Below are 21,431 nucleotides of genomic sequence, written 5' to 3' on the forward strand. Positions count from 1 at the left end.
AGAAGCCACCGCAATGAGAAGCCCGCGCACCGCAACGAAGAGTAGCCCTGCTCGCCCCAACTAGAGAAAGCCCGCGTGCAGCAACAAAGGCCCAATGCAGTCAAAAATAAAAAAATAAATTTATAAAAATAAATAAATAAATACTCTGATATCCTCTATTAGTTTCCCTCTGCTTCCTAATAGGTCCCCACAGTCCATGGAATACATTCATGTCACCTGCTCATGGTCTGAGGCCAGCCAACTGCCTTCTGTTACCTTGTCTATTACCTTGAGAGGCCTTTTTGCTTAGTCCTTTTAAATAAATGATTCCAGAGTTTCTCAGGCTACCACTGGGCATGAAAGCAAAGAACTGCTGCAGTATTTGGGGGAGGTTTGGGGCAGTAATGCTATATATGCCAGACAAGGGACCTGGACACTATTCGGGTCTCATGTCACTAAAGTCTACTTTCCCGTCTTCCATCATTAGACTCTGGAAGAATCTAGTTCTCATTCCCCTAACTTTCTGGAGGTGAGGGACAGTGGAGGAAACACATTTTCCATTCTCTCCTCCATATATAAGCTGAAGACAAGCTCATTATTATTTACTGGTAGGTAGCTGAATTTACTCAAAAGTAACAAGGCAGGAAAAAAGTATTATTAAGAAACAATAAACCCTCAGAAGAAAATCTAATTTTTTGTTCATTGCCTTAATTTTTCACACTCAGTTCTATTGGTAATATCCGAGCTACCAGACGTCATATTCAACCAAAGAGCTGTAGAACCTTACAAAATCCCTCACTCCTTGGGCCTGTTTTCTCATATTTAAAATAAAAAGACTGAACACATCAATCTCCAAGGTCCCTTTGTATTGGAATACTGTCTCCTTTATATTCTAAATTCAATTATAAGGCAGATTAAACACAGACTCATCTGCTTGTACTTTAAGTCAGTGATCTCCAAAATGGGGTACATATAGCAATTAATTAGAGGAGTAGGAACAAAATATTAAAACTTTTAATTTATATATATTTTTAATCCAAAGAGGTAGGAAAAAGACTCAGCTTTATGCTAGCTTTACACTCTGAACTATGTTGGTATTCTCACTTGGTCTGTGGGAGAACAGGAGAGCCACAAAGCAGAGGTGTCAGCAGGGAAACACCCTTTCTTTGTCCATTCTCAACATACAGCATGTTACTTGTGATTGGTTATGGAGATTTACAGATATTATCAAATGCTTACCAGATAGACAAGAGGCTTACAAGAATTTTTGCAAAGTAATCTCAGATTAAAAATAATACCAATAGTGAAATAAGTGAGGCAGAGAAAGACGAATATCACGATACCATTTACATGTGGAATCTAAAAAAATGATACAAATGAACTTATTTATGAAACAGAAATAGACTCACAGACGTAGAAAACGAACTTATGGTTACCAAAGGGGAAAGGGGGAGGGATAAACTGGGAATTTGGGATTAACAGATACATACTACTATATATAAAATAGATAAACAACAAGGACCTACTGCATAGCACAGGGAACTATATTTAGTATTTTGTAATAACCTATAATGGAAAAGAATCTGAAAAAGAATACACACACACACACACACACACGTGTATATGTGCGTGTATGTATAACTGAACTCAAAAAAACACCAATAATGCAAACATAAGTGAATGACTCAAAAACACCAGGGTCAACTTCTCCTGTTCTTAAAACAAGCTCTCTGTTAACCTCATTACAAGGTAAAGCAATGACTGTGGAATTAGATTAGCTCTAACACGATGTAGCCCTCCTTAATTATCAAGAAGTAGTATTAGAAGAGTGCACTGTCCTTAATTATGAACCTTTTCCTTGGTATACAGTGGGTATTGAGGTTTGTTAAAAATGATAGTACATATATGAAATTAAAAAAAATATTTCATATATAAATTGACAAAAGGTTATACTGGGAATTCCCTGGCAATCCAGTGGTTAGGACTCTGAGCTTCCACTGCAGGGGGCATGGGTTCAATCCCTGGTCAGGGAACTAAGATCCCTCATGCACATGATGTGGCCAAAAGAAAAAAAAAAGTTTAAACTGATAAGGGTCTACAATCAACAAAGGTTAAAGGCTTATTTATGGGAAAGTGGATGCAGCTGCTCCTGGATGCAGTGGAGTGTTGAGATGAGCTACTTCATGGTATTACTGACTCGGCAGCCATTTTGTTTTGCCAAGTGTCTTGCAGGGGCTTTAAATGGACACTAGCCCCTCATGCAAGAGTGTGCCCTCGATTAACAGCCCCAGAGTCCCAAGCAAATGTCAGTTCCTGATATGACTCCCTCTGTGATCATGTCTCCCCCACCTCCCAGGGTCTTCCCCTTGTGCACCCCTTAGAAAAGACCACTGTGGAGCTTACCAGTTGGTTTGAATTGACCAATTTGGCCTTAGCTTTGGAACCCCAAAGCACTTCACCCACCCTAATAACGGCATGTGCCCCAGGTCCTGTCTTTCTGTCTGTCTATAGTCTGCCTTGATCTCCCTGTGTGGCCCCTGCGGGTGAGTCATGTACCTTCTCAGGACCTGTTAAGTAATAAACTTCTCTATTTCAATTTCTTTTGTGGTCTTTCATTGAACTGCAGCTCACCATGACACCCTGGGCTCCATTCAACAAACGTTCCTCTAACAAAGTCACAATAACGCACCATGGTGCAGTGCAAAAGCATGAGCACTGAGTCACACAGACCTGTGTTAGGCTCACAGCCCTGACACACAACTAGCTGTGTGGTCTAGATAAGCCTCTGAGGCTCCGATTTCTAATCTGTAAAGGTGTAAAAATAATACCCATCTCACAGGGTTGTTGTGAGACTTGAACAAGAATACTTGGCACATGTAGGTCTTAATAAATATTAATTTCTTTTTCCTTACTCTTAGTTTGCCAAAAAACAAAGGCATGGATTTGTGTAGTAAAGGAGGGCAAGTTAAGAATATAGTATGATACTACTTAAAACTGCATTATTTGTTTCTGCTAGGGTACAGTACAATAATCTGCCCCACAAGAGAATTTATTTATGTTAACTGAGATTTAAGAACTGAATTGGCAGCTTTTTTTAACTTACCATATTAAAATTTAGATTTTCGTCAACCCATGCTTTTGCCTCTTCAAATTCGTCTTTCATTTTCATAATAAAAAGTGTATCTAGGGCATCTACTATTGTTGCTCCTTGGATATTACCTGAAAATATCAGAAAAATATTTACTCAGTAAAACACCTTTGACAGATCCATACATGCACATTGACCACACCTTGGAAAGGAAGTGGATAATACTGAATTTACTGGTAAACAAGAATACTGAACACAGTCTAAACATCTTTCAGTGAAAGAAAAGTGAAAAGTTGCATCAAAACCAAACTAAAAACTATCACAGGCTATAGATTGGTACACTAATCTTTAAAGTCTCTTCTGAGTTGCAGAAAATGAATCTCTTAGAAATTTCATTTGGGATTGCATTCTCTAGCAAGAAAAAAAAAAGACCTGAAACCAAGGAGCAACACACTTATTAATTTTAATGTAATTACATCAAAGTGCACCTGTGCAAAACTCTTTACCTATAATTAGATCTAAAATTGTTTAGTGATAGCTCTAAGAAACCATTACTCAAAAATGGAATTCTACCCCCTCTTTTTGCAGCCCTGACTGATCCTAACCTCTCCTCCGATCCTCCTAGCCAGTCGTGACTCTCATGTATTTCCTCTGAACTTCCTCGGCAGGAAGACTTTACATTGCTCTTGCACTCACCACTTTCTGTCTTCCATTATAACTACTATTATGCATCTTCTTTTAGTCTGTAAACTTCCTTAGGATAGAGAAGTCATGTCTTATTCACCTCCACATTCCATACTAAGAGACTCAGTATGTTTTTAAGGCTTAATAATAAATTTAAAAACTATCACTGTATTAACAGAGAGCCAAGTAATCTCTTCGATAAAGACTATGGCGGGCTTCCCTGGTGGCACAGTGGTTGACAGTCCACCTGCCGATGCAGGGGACACGGGGTCGTGCCCCAGTCCGGGAGGATCCCACATGCTGTGGAGCGGCTGGGCCTGTGAGCCATGGCCGCTGAGCCTGCGCATCCGGAGCCTGTGCTCCGCAACGGGAGGGGCCACAGCGGTGAGAGGCCCGCGTACCGCCAAAAAAAAAAAAAAAAGACTATGGCAAATTTACACAAAACTGACTTAATACTATGAACAACTTATAGAGATAAAGGCAAAAATAGAATTAAAATTTTTTAAAAGTTATAGTAAACAATAAAAAATTAAGACCTTTGAGTCTGCATGAAGTTTCTGAGTTTCTCTCTTCAATTCCTACCTCCCATCACCCATGTTAACTAGTCACCGTGTCCTCAAAAACACTACTCTAGTAACATCTGAAATCACTTGTACTGCCACGGCTCCAGGTGTGGCTCTTTTCATCTCTAAAGTGTGTCACTGTGATCGACCAGCCAGCCTTTTCCCCACTCTTCCAGCTCTCCCTAACCATTCCTGCAATGCCTTTCTCCCTACCAGAGAGCCTATGGTTCTTCAGAACTTCCTATGAATATCTATTGAACCACCTGGTGCTTTGATAATTCACTATCTACACGTACGTCTTCTGCACTAGGTCATGAACTTTGCAGAGACTTGTATTGTGTTTCTTAACACCAGTGCTGGAAAGAGAGCCAAACACATGGAAGGTCCTAAATAAATGGAAAAGCATAATGGGGTGATTAGGAGCAGACTCTGACCTTAGCCACATGTGGGTTCAAGTCCCAGCTCAGCCAGTTAGTAGGTGGCTAACACTGGGCAAGCTGTTCTCTCAGCTTCGTATTTCTCATCTATAAAATACATATAATAATGAGGTTAAATGAGAAGATGCACAAATGGCACGTGGCACAGTGTCAGCTGATACTGTTGTTATATGATTTGATACTATTTAACACCTTTAGTTAAAGTATAGAAAGTCACCTTTTCTATGGTGAATTCAGAAGCATCAGACCAAGGTTCCCTCCTCTTCATCCTGTTACTTATAGACAAAATTGTGGGAACTGAAGAGGAATTGAGTTCAGTGAGAAGGGCATTGGGTAGCTCTGTGACCCAAGGAATCTACCTAACACTTCTGTTACCTAGCTTCTGCACCTCCACGATGGGAATGTTTTTAATACCTAGAGTACTCATCACAGAGGGATGCTGTGAGGACCAAAAGCAATAAAATGATGCCAAAGTGGATAAATGGAAGTTTAAATAACTGACGACTCCATCCTCACTTTCTCTTCCACTGCACAAACAGGAGAAATTTAGAGCCAATGTTGAGAGTCACTGAGATACAGTGAAGGTCACCACGGCTGGCTGCCTTGGCCAGCTTATTGATAAAGACACAGCTTTTACCTGACAGGAAGCAGTTAACGCAGCCAACAAATGCTCCTCTGCTTGGTACCACATGGGAGCTGAAAATCATGATACTGTGCCCATATCCATTAAATAAGGATCTCTGGAAGTGTGCCCCAGGCATCAGTATTTTTTCAAGGGATGCAGGTGGTTCTAAAGTGCAGCCAGTGCTCTGTCTGAAGGACACACTACACACATTCCCTGCAGACACCTCCATCAGGTATGCAAGTTTCCTAGCAACACAGTCTGGAGGATCACACAAACTTTTTCCATTACCCACAAGTTCAGTCGATTGGAGAGAAGTTACTGTCAGTAAGGAGCCAAAGCACATTCTACTCACCAAACAAACTGCTTGAATGGCCTCCTTTTGATACAGGCTTCAGTTCATTTTTTCCCCAGGCATAACGTTTATAATTATTCCAAGCATGTTTCATCATCTGAGAAAAGAAATGAAAACGGGATTATATTTTGAATTTGAGATGTTTTTGTTTCAAAATAGATCATATATTCAAGACCTAAAGGTTAAAACATTAAAACTCACTGCTTTGTTAAAAGGATGATAATTAAAAGGGTGACAAAGGGTATGAATAAGCTGGAACACACACATAACACACAAATACACATCATCCCTTTATGTCTACAAGTGGAGATTTTTTTAATCCATTTAATCCTATTTCATATACATATTTTCAAAAGTCAGTTCTCAGCAACAGAAACTTAGCTTATCATAAAAGGATGAACCATTCTTACATTTATCTATTTCATCCTCATGATGCATTAAATCTGCAAAGACTGCATACTTAAAATTCACATTTTTGCATAAGGTTCTCTGTACTTAGTATATAGACAAATATCCAAAAGTTATGACTTTAAACACTTTGATATATCTTGACCAAGTCTATATGGAGAAATACTTTTAAATATCTATAGGAAATGAAAAAAAGAAACTCTATGGGTATACATAGATTTTGGAAAACTTCAGCTTAGTATAATTAATCTTTAATTGCATACATATCTGTGTACACATATGTAACTGAAGACTAATTCTACATATTCCCAACCTAGACTCCTTGTACCAGGAATGTTTTTAAAGTCCCAAACTCTCTGCCATAAATCAGTTGTATACCTTTTTAAATTTTAACAAAATTAATTTATCTACATATAATGAAAACCAATCAATTTCTCCTGACTTATAGACTAATTTCTGACCTATTGTGCTAGATATTAACTCTAGCAGAAAGTGAATAATTTTCAAGGGGAGAAATTGTTCTCTAAGAGCCTATCAAAGTTATACAAAAATTTGTATAACTATTGTGTAATAGTTGTACAAATTTTTTTCAATGACTCCAAGAATATACTGTAGATAATTATTTTTGCATACTTTTTTTTAAAAGGGTTGAGGACTCCTCACCTGTCTAGAATTTATTCATGCCACTATTCCCAATCCATTAACAACAGTAATTAAAATATGGACATAATCTGGAAATATTCTAATCTGGCTCCATATTTTAAAATATCTTAAAAAGCATCACATAAAGTTATAAATACTATGTAAAGGCTGTTTCTCACTAAAAGTCTGCAGTGAGATCAATACAATTTTATTAATAAGAAAGTCTTCATATGTCCCTGAAAACAATAATGCACATCTTTCTTTAATCAATTTGTATATTTTCTTCCTATCTCACCAGTACTGCTACTAATAATAGCTACCAAAAAGTCTGTACTATCTGCTGGGTACTCTGCTAAATGCTTTAAATTCAGTATTCAATTCTTGTTATAACGTTATGAAATGCGCTGTATTATCATTGTTTGGTAGATGAAGAAACTGAGACTTTTAGAAGTGAAAACATGAACAACTTTACTCAAAGTCATGACATTTCTCCACAGCTGTGGAGCCAGGGTTCATCCCTGTGTTGGCCTGACTCCAAAGCCAATGGCATTAACCATACACTGCATCAACTTCCTTTAATGAGTCGGCAACAGAATCTTCCTTTGATGAATGAGATTGCTGATCTTCTAACAATCAATAGAATGTGTACATCGTAGTGTTTTTGAGATTTTCTCTTATAAATTAATCTTGTTGGAAAGTATAAAAGGTTTGAAGGTAAAATAGCCTGATTTATAATCCCTATCGTATCACCAATTAGTCTCATAATCATGGATGAGTCAGAGTTTTGCGAGACTTTATCTGAAAACTTGGGATCGTAATTCCTCACAGGGTGCATGTAAGGATTACATGAGCATGGCCTGTGTGATGGCTCACGGCACACATGGCGAATAATCACACGCTTATTGAATTTTAAGCCTATATTGAGATCAATTAAATTCACATCACAGAAACAGAAACCAATGAGCCTCTGAAAAGACTAGGTACATGAACACTAGGTATAAAAACACCTTGAGATTACACCTCAATTTGACTTGGTTTTCCCATTAAATGTACTGTATTTGGTAAACTCTTCATTCCTATTCCAAGGATAAATTCAGAAGCTTTTGGAATACACCTGATGCAAGAACCGAAAAAAAAATGTTATGATGATTTGTTTCAGCTCCAAGTCTGAATCGAAACCAGTGCCATGTACTATTAATAACTCAAAGACAGCATAAAACTTTCCTATAGAAGACTGTTGTCAAAAATTATCATTTATACAATGTACCACTAGAACAGAACCTCACTGAGTTACCACTGTAGTATATATTAACTTTCCTTATCTCGTTTTCCCCCAAAGAGAAAATTTGACACCAACTGCTTATCTGCCTACATTTCAAAAGTTGCTGTGACCCATTTCTCAAAATGGGCTCCTCATCCCATGGGATTTCTATGTGCAAAGTTAGAAAAGAAAAAGAAAACAATGTGGTCAAAGTGCCCTGTATGGAGCTCTAAGAGTGGTTTCTCCAAGAAGCTGTGAAATGAGGAACAGCCATATTGGTCATGGATTCCAGTGGTTGGTCACCTCTGGAAATGATTTACCACTTTAAAGCCAAATAAGACTTCATGTGTGTGTTTGTGTCTGTGTGTGTGTAGAACAACGAGATTAAATTCACAGGTCATATATACAATCAACTTTGTAACTCAGATTTATGACATACAAATATTTGAAAGCATCAAAATGCTACTAGCCTCTAATTTTACAGTATTAAGCCACTAGCCAGCTAAGGGACCATGAGAATGAAAGCATTTACTCTTTCCAGACTCAGTATGCTCAGCAGCTGACAGGACAAGAAGGTCACTTTTAAAATTCAACTACAAAGATGTCCATAGATAGGATTAATCCTTCATTTTCATAGGCTCCCTCATTTTGTTTTGTAGTCTTTCATCACTTTAATCAGGGTTAGGCAGCCTGACATCTGAGGTAGAAAGATTAAAACAGGCCTAAATTCCATGCTGATTAGGATTTCAAACTCCATACTGAAACCCTAATAAAAAAAAGATAAACTGAAAACAAACCAAAGATTTTTGTTTGAATTTTATTTTTTCCTGAATATTCATATTTGCATTGGTCATACAGCTAACATACAGTGTGAAGGGAAATAAATGAGATTTTGTAATAGTAATCCTTTGTTTTGACCCAGAGAAGCTGGAATTAGGCACGAAATATCCAAAAAATAGCATGACTTCTCCTTGACTCTATGCTTATTGAAGAGTCTTTGATTAGCACTTTGTTATCAATTGGCATCAGGGCTGCGTAATTAGTGCCACTTATTGAGTGTCCGCTACACTATGCGTGATAAGATGCTAAAGGACTAGCAGGGAAATGTACATGAGTCTATCATGCTTATAATCTAATAGATAAGATGGAAGCTTAACGTTTTCCCTTCTTACACACTCACAAATGTTTATAAATATGAGAACAATAAGAAAAGCAATTAAATGTTGTGCATAACTCCATGAAATGATGCTCAACAACACTAATCATTAGAGAAATGCAAATCAAAACTACAATGAGGTATCACCTCACACTGGTCAGAATGGCCATCATCAAAAAGTCTACAAACAATAAACGCTGGAGAGGGTGTGGAGAAAAGGGAACCCTCTTGCACTGTTGGTAGGAATGCAAATTGATACAGCCACTATGGAGAACAGTATGGAGGTTCCTTAAAAAACTAAAAATAGAGCTACCATATGATCTAGCAATCCCACTCCTGGGCATATATCTGGAAGATGAAAACTCTTAATTTGAAAAGATATATGAACCCCAATGTTTACAGTGGCACTGTTCACAATAGCTAAGACATGGAAAAACGTCTATCAACAGATGAACAGATAAAGCAGATGTGTTATATATATACAATGGAATATCACTCGGTCATTAGAAAGAAGTAACACCATTTGCAGCACCATGGATGGACCCAGAAATTATCCTACTAAGTGAAGTCAGAGAAAAACAAGTATCATATGATATCAATTATATGTGGAATCTAAAGAAATGATACAAATGAACTTATTTACAAAACAGAAACAGAGTCATGGACATTGAGAACAAACCTATGGTTCCCAAAGGGGAAGGGTCGGGCAGGGACAAATTAGGAGTTTGGGCTTAACAGATACACACTACCATATATAAAACAGATAACAAGGACCTACTGGACAGCACAGGGAACGATATTCAGTATGTTGTAATAAAGTATAATGGAAAAGAATCTGAAAAGATTCAGTTAAAGTGATATAACTGAATCACTTTGCTGTACATCTGAAACCCAACACTGTAAATCAAATATACTTCAATTTTAAAAAAATTTTGTAACTAACAGTTTGTTTCAATTTTATGTCCTAATCAAGGGCATGGGAAGCAATGAATAAAGAAAACTATGCTTGAATTTCCCCAGGTATGTGTAGATTTCATAACCTACATTTTGTTGCTAAGAACTACCCTTAGCAAATGTTTTTATTTACTGATTCTTTAATCACATGATCTTAAGTTACTCATAAGGCACATTAAAAATCTTTTTGAAAATCTCACTTTTTTTTTTCCAGACAGGTTTGATGAGGATTTTGGGCTTTCACTGCCTCTTTTAAAAAGCATACAAGTTCAAGTCCCACTTACAGGGCCATCCTGTGAGGTCTTATACAAAATCTCTATAGTCTGACAGTGTGATCTGGGTCCCTGGCCCCACTGACTGACCCAGGGCCTGGTGCCTGACCCACAGGGAGACAACTGAGGGCTGGCCATGAGCCTTCGAGGTGAGGCACCCGCAGTGTGACACTGTCTCCAACGGATGGACCAACCCAATCATCTACTCTACCTAGGGGAGTATAACTGGGAGATAGTCACAGAGAATCCGGAGGCCAGAGAGTGATGTAGAAGCAGAGAAGTACAAATACATAAAGAAAAAAACCCACAAGAAAGAGTCACGAAGCAGTTGAAACCACGAGGGAGACGGAAGGCAAGGAGAGAAAAATAAGAAACTGGGAAGCAGGTATGGGGTGCTCAGTTAGTTACATGGTGCCCCAGGGGAATTATGTTAGGTTTGTAGAGCCTCTGTAAAACAGCAAACTATGCTGCTGAATGCTGACTGTTGATGAATTATCTTCCTCTCCTCCATGAGGCATGGCTCTTTGCCTGCTGAGACTGTTTACTTACTTCCCCATGTGTCCTTATAGAAAATCCTCTTGTTTACTGAGGAGGAATGTATAAGAACGGTCACAGGAGCAGGCATCTAACAAACTGGGTTCATATCTGAGCTCTGCCATCAACGGTGTGACTCTAAGTGAGACAATCTCTCTGAGCCCACTTTCCACACCCATTAAAGGTAAATAAATAAAACTACCAGTCCAGTGGCACTCACATTCCCGCTGTCCTAGAGGACATGAAGGAGCTGTATCCGGTTCAGCCGAGGACTAGGGTAGGGGTCAGTCTACCTCCCTGATTGCTGAAGTGGAAATTGGTGGCCTTCGCTCTTAAAATTATACTTACAATGGATGCTTGGAACGACACTGATTTTAAATGCCTGTCAGTAGTTTCCACCAAACTTTGTCTGACATTACTTGATTATCCCATGAAAGAAAGTAACGTCTGAAACTTCCAGATAAAAATCTCAACACAACACATTTTCAGGATCACTGTATCAATCTTTCCTTTCATCTTTGGTGGAACAGGGAAATGGAAGAAAGGAAACAAGATTAAAAAGTATTTTCAGGGAATCAAGTCACACCTTCACCAAACCCTCGCTTATCCACTGGAAAAAAATTTTCTAGATATGTGAACACGCGACAACAATCTTGCCGCCCCTTCCTCTTATCTGGTGTGGTCCTGCTTCCTACATTTCCCTGTGGGAATGAAGACTGAGAGTGAGCCAGCAGGAGACCCTGGGCTGAGGATGCCATCCCAGGGAGCAAGGCAAGGCAGGTGGGCTTCAGCTGGGGGAGCCAGAGCCCTGCTGCCTAAGGGCCTGATCTCTCAGACTCTCAGTTTCTCATCTTTAAAAACAATAACTAGGGCTTCCCTGGTGGCGCAGTGGTTGGGAGTCCGCCTGCCGATGCAGGAGACACGGGTTCGTGCCCCGGTCCGGGAGGATCCCGCGTGCCGCGGAGCGGCTGGGCCCGTGGGCCATGGCCGCTGGGCCTGCGCGTCCGGAGCCTGTGCTCCGCAACGGGAGAGGCCGCAGCGGTGAGAGGCCCGCGTACCGCAAAAAAAAAAAAAAACCAATAACTGAAGGAAACCAACGTCCCACTGAGGTGCAGGATGTTAACAGTGGAGGAGGTGCTGTGAACCTAAAACTGCTCTAAAAATGAAAGTCTGTATCCAAAAAAATAAAAAAGAGAGAGAGAGAGAGAATAGCATTGTCTTCCTCACATCATGGTCTGGAGATCAAATCTGATAATGTCTGGCTGGAGGGAGACATCCAAAGAGTGTTCCTGGCCTTCATGCACATCTCCGCCTCACCGCCCCACCAGGTGCAGGAGTTAAACAGAGATAAGGGAGAGCAGTGCAAAGGAAAGCAGACACTGTGCTACACTCACAGCAGACAGGGCAATTCAGGGAGAGAGAAATTAACAGGGTAGGAAAGAGGTCAATGTCACTGAGAGGTGACAGAACGTAGAGCATGGTATAACTCTGCACTCCCAGACACCGCAAGCCTGGAGTCTACCACAATTACAGGCGTTTAGCATCCTCTTACCCTAAACGGTATTAGGATGCCACCTAAGACAGTACTGGGAAGATCCTCCCCTTAACACAGTGTCCTGGGAAAGCCCAGAGTCCAGCCACCTTCTATCTGTCCTCATCCAGAATGGAGAAAAACCCTCCCAGCCGTGATAGTTTCCAATTTTACCCCGTATCAAATTAAAACACTCATTCAGCACCTTGCTCAATTATCTCTTTCGAAAGCTGAAATATATTAGTTCTCTCTCCCCTTCCCCAAGGCTGTTAAGGTATTCTATTTCCAAGGTTCTTTTTCCCAAAGTCACAATGACAATTACTACTTATTGAGTACTTATTGGTGGCAGGGCGTGAATTACAAAGATGATACAGTAAGGGTGCCAGATTTAGGAAATAAAAACCTTGCATGGGACACACACATACTAAAAAAGCATTTATGTTTATCTGACATGCAAATTTAACAGAGTCCTGTATTTCATCCAGCAGCCCTAGTAGAGAGGGATAGGACACACTGAATCCTTGGTTCTGTGTCCAGGGCCAGCTCCCTGGATTGTGCCCTGCTCTGCCTTGGGCTCAAAAGAGGGACTGAAAATTCAAGGGCCAGACAGAAATAGAATGGCCAGGTCTAGGGCAACTGGAAATGACAGGGAATGAGGCCAAACAAGAGTCAAGGCCCTGGCTAAAGCCATTTAAAAATATATTCTTAAAAAAAAATACTAAGCTTGCTTTCAAGGTTTGAGCCAGGTTTTCCAGGGGTCTAGAAAAAAAAAAAACAGTATGTTAGCTAAGGGGAAAAAGCATCCGTGAGCCACAGATGGCCCACAGACCAGCCATCTGCACTGCAAGCCCTGGTTTCTGGGCACATGTCTAGACCTGACTGCTCTGTGCTTAGTAGGCCTGTGGGCATGTCGCTTCCCTCTGGCCCTCTCCCCTAGCTCAGGGAGCAGTGTCCAGCCCACTTCTGAGCCAGGCTGCCTTCTGTGCGTGCTCTTGACTGTCCAGGGCCTGCCAGGACATCAGTGCTGACTCTACCAAGAATTAGTGAGGTCCTCGAGACCTGAGATGTACAAAGCATTATGCACACACCTCTCAGCAATCCTCTTCCTGCTGGATGAGTGGTAGGTTCACACTTCAGAAAGCATTTATAATTCTAAATCCTACACTGTTCTACAAGTGAAACTGAAGAAGCTGTAAAGGAGAAAGTGCCTTAACTTTGTCCAACACCTGTAAGGCACTGGGAGGCGAACCTGATAACAATTTACCACACACTTAATCCTCCTTAATACCTCTGGGGTATTACTACCCCATTTTACAGATGAGGAAGCAGAGGCCCAGCATAGCACAAAGGAAGAGCGAGGCGTCAAACTCTCATTCTGATTCTTTTCCCTGCATCACTTAGGATGCCTTGACTTTTTTGCTGCTTGCAAAACTTAAGACGGTCAGCCACAGCCTCCGAGCTCTTCTGCTGCTCCATGCGCAGGGCCAGCCCTACCTGGGGTACAAAGAGACGCGGCTGGGCCTGGCAGCAAAACGGCACACACCAAGTTGGGCTTGTAAACTGGCTCCAGGACAGGACCTGGCAGCACCAGCTTTTCTTGCCTGCATCGTATCCTTTAACCCTCAGGACCCTCCTTCCCTCCAATTCAGCTCTCTCTCCAGCTCTGTCTCCCAACTCTTCTCCTCTGGCTGTGCAGGCTACTTGGGCAGACAAGATGGCTCTGCCCTGCTCCGACCCTGCCCGTCCCTGGATTTCTGGAGAACTGTGAATCCCTCTCCTTCACACCAAGCTGCTGACTGTGCTGACAGCTGCTCTCTTCAGCTGCGGTATTTCCTGAGCTTTATCACCACCACCAGAGCTAAGGGTGGCCAGTTTTTCTTTCCTCTTCTCCACTACTCTACTGCTTATTTTTTGTCTCTGTGTGCAATTTGTTACCATGCATCCCAGGCTGCCTCATAACCAAGGAGGGGATAGATACGTGTTCATATTTTCTTCAGATTCAGATGTCCTGAATTCTCCCACAGCCAATTTAGTATACTTTCTTTTTAAAGATAGCAGGAGATATATAAAGGAGTAATTATTTAATGCTAACATTGTATGAACCCTAATGGGCTAATAAACATTAATTTCCCAATGAATTGAAAGAGCAGTTAGAGCAGTAATCTCTTTTGAAAAAGACTCAGAATGCCTGATAAAGCCAGTTTTAAAAAATGAGAATTCCAGTTAATTGCCACTTGTAGAGGACAGATTGTCCTGTTTCTAAGAAGAATCTCACACTCCTAAGAAAAAGCCAGTTTTTCTAGGTCTAGCTCAGAGAATTGGGTTATATGCTAGTTAATGGTTCTCTTTCTTTGTGACCAAATTCTGACATTATTTTATAAAACTCTGTGCTACTACCAAATGGAAGAGGGTAGAGGACACCCCTCAAAACCCCAAAACTTGACTAAAATGTAAGTATATAACTCTGAAATATTCGAAGAGATAGTCATTTCACATCTCAAAAGTTGGCCATTAGAAAAACACTTGTTCATATGTGACTATCTAGTATATTTCTTTTTTGGAAAGCAGTACTGTTGGTGAGAATGTTTTCTTTACATAGAGAAAAGCTCTCGATCAGCCAAGGGTCTATGACTTGCTGTTATTTACTTCTCAAAAATATCCGTCTCATAGTTAATGATTGTAGTCTCTTTCCACAGAAGTTGTCACTCGAGTTTAAACACTCAACGTCGGGGTTTTTGTTGTTTGTTTGGTTGATTTTTAATTGATCTAAAACTGCCTTTGTTAGATTACCCCTGCTAAGTAAGAACTAGCAGGCTAGCAAGTGGGCCTTTGCAGGCCAGATGCCAGCTGATCTTCCCTGCCCGGTCCCCAGGCAAAGACCTAGCAGAGCTTTCCCAAACCTGGGAAACATCAGCAACTACAGATCTTTCCTGGCAGTTAAGAGAAAATGATATCGCCTGATGTGATATCATGAAGCTCCCTTTATTCTAAGAAGGAATTCTAAAAAACATATCCACATAGGAAATAAATACTATCCTCATCAGTGAGTACCTTACCTCAAAAGATTTTTTTTTTAGTTTTAATATTTGTAATAATAAAGCAAGTCCAAACATTCTTTTAATTCATGCATGTCATTTCTACAGCTTCAGATTTTCACTACATTTATCTTTTTTCCAGTAGTGACACAATAATGTTTTAGAACAAGTATGCTCTCCTTTAAGGGATTTGTTTATAAGATTTGTCAAGTTCACGAAGACTAATAAACTTAAAATTTTTCTTTTAATATTCCTTTTTTAAACATTACAAATACTATGAAGTTAGAACATAATTAATGAGAAATGAAAAAATTAGCAAAAATTCTCTAAAAAATATTGCTAATGAGCAAAAGTTAGAGATATGTGCCTTTTAAAATTATGTTCTTCTTATTTTTTTAAGCAAGCAAAGTAGCCCTAGAGAGTCAAGACCTGTTCTCCTTCAGTTATCAAGAGGAGAGCTGCAGGATACAGCATTTCTTTTCCTTTTTTTCTTTTGTGTGTATGTTCTTTTAATAGACTTTATTTTTGTTTATAGCAGTTTTAGGTTCATGGCAAAATTGAGCAGAAAGTACAGAGATTTTCCATATACCCCCTACCCACACACCGTACCACCGCCCCTACTACTAATATCATGTTCCAGAATGATACACTTGTTACACTGGTGAGCCTACACTGACACATCACCAGAAGGCCACAGTTTACACTAAGATTGTTATTGTACATTCTGTGGGTTTTGCGAATGTATAATGACTTGCATCCATCATTATATTATCATACAGAATAGTTTCACTGCCCTAAAAATCCTCTGTGCTCCCCCTTTTCTTCCCTCTCCCCTACCCTACCACCACTGATCTTTTTACTGCCTCCATAGTTTTGCCTTGTCCAGAATGTCATATAGTTGAAATCATATAGTATGTAGCCTTTTCAGACTGGCTTCTCTCACTTAGTAAATATGTACTTAAGGTTCCTCTATGTCTGAATTTTCATGGCTTAGTAGCTCATTTCTTTTTAGCACTGAATAATATTCCATTGTCTGCATGTCTCACAGTTTATTTATCCATTTACCTTCTGAAGGACATCTTGGTTGCTTCCAAGTTTTGGCAATTATGAATAAAGCTGTTATCAATAGGAGAGTTGCAGGGAAGAGTGTTCCCTTTTCAAATTAAAACCAGAAATCACTATTTTCTTAACAAGGATTACAAATTATAATTTTGTAAGTTATTATTTCTTGAAGGTAAAATTCGTACATATATATTGGTTACAAAATGTCACATATTACAGGGAAATTTTTCTTAAACTTCTGAAATGATTACCCGTAAAACTGTCCACTATTAGTAAATAGTTGGGGCACTCCTTGTCATTCAAGATTCCATAATTTTATATTATGAAAGTAATCCTTTTGTATACTGCAGATCACAGTTTTAAACATTATTATCAGAGCATATCAATAATGAAAATGTTTTATAAAAGGTACTATTTTGAAACTTACTTATGAAATGTAATATTTATGTATACTAAATATCAAAAATGCTAGTTCCTAAGTATAAACTTGCAGTAGCAACTAGTGCTCCTATAAGACTTAAAATCCATAATTAGTGTGTCACAAAAAGGTACTTATCCTTAATAGAAAGGGCCAGCATTTATTGAACACTCACATGTCAGGAAATATGTAAAGCATTTACATATTCTCTCAGTCCCTCACAACAATCTTACAAGGAAAGTAGTCTCCTCACTGAGAGTCCCATTGCACAGATGAAGAAATCAAGAGGTTAAATAATTTTCCCAAGGTCAGCCCTTTAGCAGGGGTGGAGGTTGTCTCTGAATTTAGGCTGACCCTGAAGCCTGTACACTGTACTGAGCTAAAGATGTGACCCATGCAATCGGGGGAACATGCCTTCCAAATAACCTTCTAAACAAACTGTTAACTCATGTTATTGATATACATATTTGCATGCTTTCTATTACCTATTTAATTATTTTGGATAAACTCAACTTTCAGTAGTGAGACTTCAGAAACATGCCATGCAAAACCACCTTCCCATCTTTCCCTTTTTGAAAACTTTGCTGACACAGGAGAGAAACATTAAATATATTGGTAGATTAAGAAATTAAAATGAAAATGAGAATATCTCTTGCTTCTGATGCCCTGTGGAAAAGCATATCTTACATACATTGAAAAAGAATTTTGCTTTACATACATTTTAACATCTAAAGTTTCCTTCCAGTGAAGTTCATCTCCATTTGAGCATCCTACAGTGGATCATAATCTTTATTCTTGGTTTCATAGTATATGACACTTCTTCACCAAGAAAACACACCAATAATTTTGTTTTTTGGCAATTGAAAAAAGACATTTTAGTTTAAATGTCAACAGCATTCTATAAATTGCCCCTACATTGGCAATAATATCAGATTTCTTTCTAAATACCTACCAAAAAAGTATAGCAATACTGATTATTTTTCAATGCTCTTTCTACTATAGTTTTATTTAAACTTCTACTATGTTACTAATGTTATTAATGAAGATGGCAAACAATTGTTTTGGAGTATATGTGGTAACACTGTTAAGGCAAGCAATCATACCTAGTATGGTTGTATCACTGCCACCCTATAAGCCATATTTTCTATGGGTTGAAGATAATCTGAGATGTTCTGTAAGTGGCGGCAAGTATTTCCTGGATCTGAAAATGTATTACTCTAACCATTCTGTTAGAACTTTAAATTCTGATAAGGCTAGATTTTTTTTGGTAGAAAGAGATAATCATCATTCATTCTACAGTTGCTGGATGGCAAGTGCACAGAATTAAATATATGCCAGGTTCAGTGACCTGGTAAAAGCAGACGGTATTACTTAGTATTAGCTTTGGAATGACTTCCAATTTTGTTCAGCTATTTCACGGCTTAAAAATTGGGCAAAGACCTTCATAGATTTAAGAAGGAAAAAAAAAGTGCCAAGTTTATCAGCAGAGGTCAAATTATTTCACTATTCAGAAGACTACATAAAGTACAAAACAATAATAAAAATGGGAAAATTATGAATATACATTCTACCTGTCGCAGACTGATTCACTCCACACCCAAATCTCCTTCTGCCTTGCCTGTCCTTGGAAGAGAAGCTGTAAAAGCCGAATGTGTGCTTCCCTAATCTCTCTACAGCTAGAGGTAGCTACGTGACAAAGCTCACATCAATGAGATGTTTGTCAAGGTCTGTCAACAGCCCTGTTGTCCCTCTTCTTTCTTCCTTGAATGGAGGTGTGATGCAGGTAGATGTGCTGTCACAGTGGCAGTTCTGCTACCATAAATGAGTGAAAACCCAGAACTACAGAGACATCATCCTGATGGAGGAGACCGTGACAGCCCGCCCTGTTATGTTTTAAGTTCAAACTACAGTTATTTTATTACTTAACTCATTGATTACCAATCACTAATGAATTTAACATTTGAGTAGCTATCCTTTGGTTGTCTTTTAAAAACCTGAGTGACGAGATCAAAACTGGACTTACACCATACCCCAACCTGGGGAAAGAGGAAGTTTTTCTCTGGATTATTTCTTTTCATAATACTGTTTGGTAGCTGAAACTACTCTAAAGGTTTGATCAGAACAGTTGTATAATAATAAATAGTACGATTTATCAAAGAAATTATGGTAGTTGAGTCCTTTGTTCAAGCTTTAAAAGACCGGTATGGGTGAAGGGGACGGGCATCAATGATTAAAAAAAGAAAAAGTATGTAGTCAGGACTCCTGGATTCACCCAGTAAACAGTAACTTCATGGGACAATTTGAGTTGTTTTCCTCCACCTTACTTGAAAAAAGTAAAATATTTGTTCAAAATGGGATAAAATATTCAAGTAAATATTGTTATCAAAGAAGAAGATTATATTTTTGAATGAAAATCTCAAATATTAGTTCAGGCATCTTCTATAATAGAACTTATCCACAGTGCTGGTAAAAACTGAATTACCGTAAGAGTTGCATCCCATTCCTGTTAAGCTATCTGAAAAGGGCTCTGGTTAAAAAATATATAAAATAGTACGTACTAAATATTGTGCTTCTGGTGAGTAAAACTAACAATATGAGTTGAAATGTTTAATTTTTATGTACTTTTATGGAGCATCATAGCTGACTTATAATTTCTTTCTCTCAAGTGAAAAATTTATCTCCCTTAAATATGTGTTCCATTTACCACTGCAACAAAACAAATAAAATACCTAGGAATAAACCTACCTAAGGAGACAAAAGACCTGTATGCAGAAAACTATAAGACACTGATGAAAGAAATTAAAGATGATACAAACAGATGGAGAGATATACCCTGTTCTTGGATTGGAAGAATCAACATTGTGAAAATGACTATACTACTCAAAGCAATCTACAGATTCAGTGCAATCCCTATCAAACTACCAATGGCATTTTTCACAGAACTAGAACAAAAACTTTCACAATTTGTATGGAAACACAAAAGACCCCGAAGAGCCAAAGCAATCCTGAGAAAGAAAAACGGAGCTGGAGGAATCAGGCTCCCTGATTTCAGACTATACTACAAAGCTACAGTAATCAAGACAGTAAAGGCACTGGCACAAAAACAGAAATACAGATCAATGGAACAGGATAGAAAGCCCAGAGATAAACCCATGCACATATGGTCACCTTATCTTTGATAAAGGAGGCAAGAGTATACAATGGAGAAAAGACAGCCTCTTCAATAAGTGGTACTGGGAAAACTGGACAGCTACATGTAAAAGAATGAAATTAGAACACTTCCCTAACACCATACACAAAAATAAACTCAAAATGGATTAAGGACCTAAATGTAAGGCCAGACACGATAAAACTTTTACAGGAAAACATAGGCAGAAAACTCTATGACATAAGTCACAGCAAGATCCTTTTTGAGCCACTTCCTAGAGAAATGGAAATAAAAATAAACAAATGGGACCTAATGAAACTTAAAAGCTTTTGCACAGCAAAGGGAACCATAAACAAGACGAAAAGACAACCCTCCGAATGGGAGAAAATATTTGCAAATGAAGCAACTGACAACGGATTAATCTCCAAAATATACAAGCAACTCATGCAGCTCAATATGAAAAAACAGGAAACCCAATTAAAAAATGGGCAAGAGACCTAAATAGACATTTATCCAAAGAAGATATACAGATTGCCAACAAACACATGAAAGGATGCTCAGCATCACTAATCATTAGAGAAATGCAAATCAAAACTACAATGAGGTATCACCTCACACCAGTCAGAATAGCCATCATCAAAAAATCTACAAACAATAAATGCTGGAGAGGGTGTGCAGAAAAGGGAACCCTCTTGCACTGTCGGTGGAAATGTAAACTGATACAGCCACTATGGAGAACAGTATGGAGGTTTCTTAAAAAACTAAACATAGAACAACCGTATGACTCAGCAATCCCATTATTGGGCATATACCCTGAGAAAACCATAATTCAAAAAGAGTCATGTGCCACAATGTTCATTGCAGCTCTATTTACAATAGCCAGGACATGGAAGCAACCTAAGTGTCCATCGACAGATGAATGGATAAAGAAGATGTGGCGCATATATACGATGGAATATTACTCAGCCATAAAAAGAAATGAAATTGAGCTATTTGTAGTGAGGTGGATGGACCTAGAGTCTGTCATACAGAGTGAAGTAAGTCAGAAAGAGAAAACCAAATACTGTATGCTAACACATATATATGGAATCTAAAAAAAAAAAAAAAAACAATGGTTCTGAAGAACCTAGAGGCAGGACAGGAAAAAAGACGCAGACCTAAAGAATGGACTTGAGGACACGAGGAGGGGGAAGGGTAAGCTGGGATGAAGTGAGTGAGTGGCATGGACACATATACACTACCAAATGTAAAACAGCTAGTGGGAAGCAGCCACATAGCACAG

The 21,431-nt window shown here is 38.9% G+C and overlaps 1 protein-coding gene across 11 annotated transcripts in view; it reads right to left on the minus strand.

Annotated features, from left to right (window-relative positions):
* The window catches only part of MAN1A1 (mannosidase alpha class 1A member 1), a 212,548-nt gene that overhangs the window by 159,808 nt on the left and 31,309 nt on the right, over positions 1 to 21,431 (minus strand). For all 11 annotated transcript variants that reach the window (XR_004022419.2, XR_004022421.2, XR_004022420.2 and 8 more), the window contains exons 2-3: positions 5,729 to 5,825; positions 3,083 to 3,198 (exon numbers count right to left, since the gene is read on the minus strand). Coding sequence is in view for 2 of the 11 variants with exons in the window: in XM_089921966.1 (XP_089778092.1) it covers positions 3,083 to 3,198; positions 5,729 to 5,825 (213 nt within the window). In the remaining 9 variants the exon portion in view is untranslated. The remainder of the gene's footprint in view (positions 1 to 3,082; positions 3,199 to 5,728; positions 5,826 to 21,431) is intronic.

This window comes from Delphinapterus leucas, chromosome 12 (assembly GCF_059928025.1).
Source record: "Delphinapterus leucas isolate spDelLeu-1000000601 "Yukka" chromosome 12, BTC_Dleu_Yukka2, whole genome shotgun sequence".
In the NCBI taxonomy this organism is placed as follows: domain Eukaryota; kingdom Metazoa; phylum Chordata; class Mammalia; order Artiodactyla; family Monodontidae; genus Delphinapterus; species Delphinapterus leucas.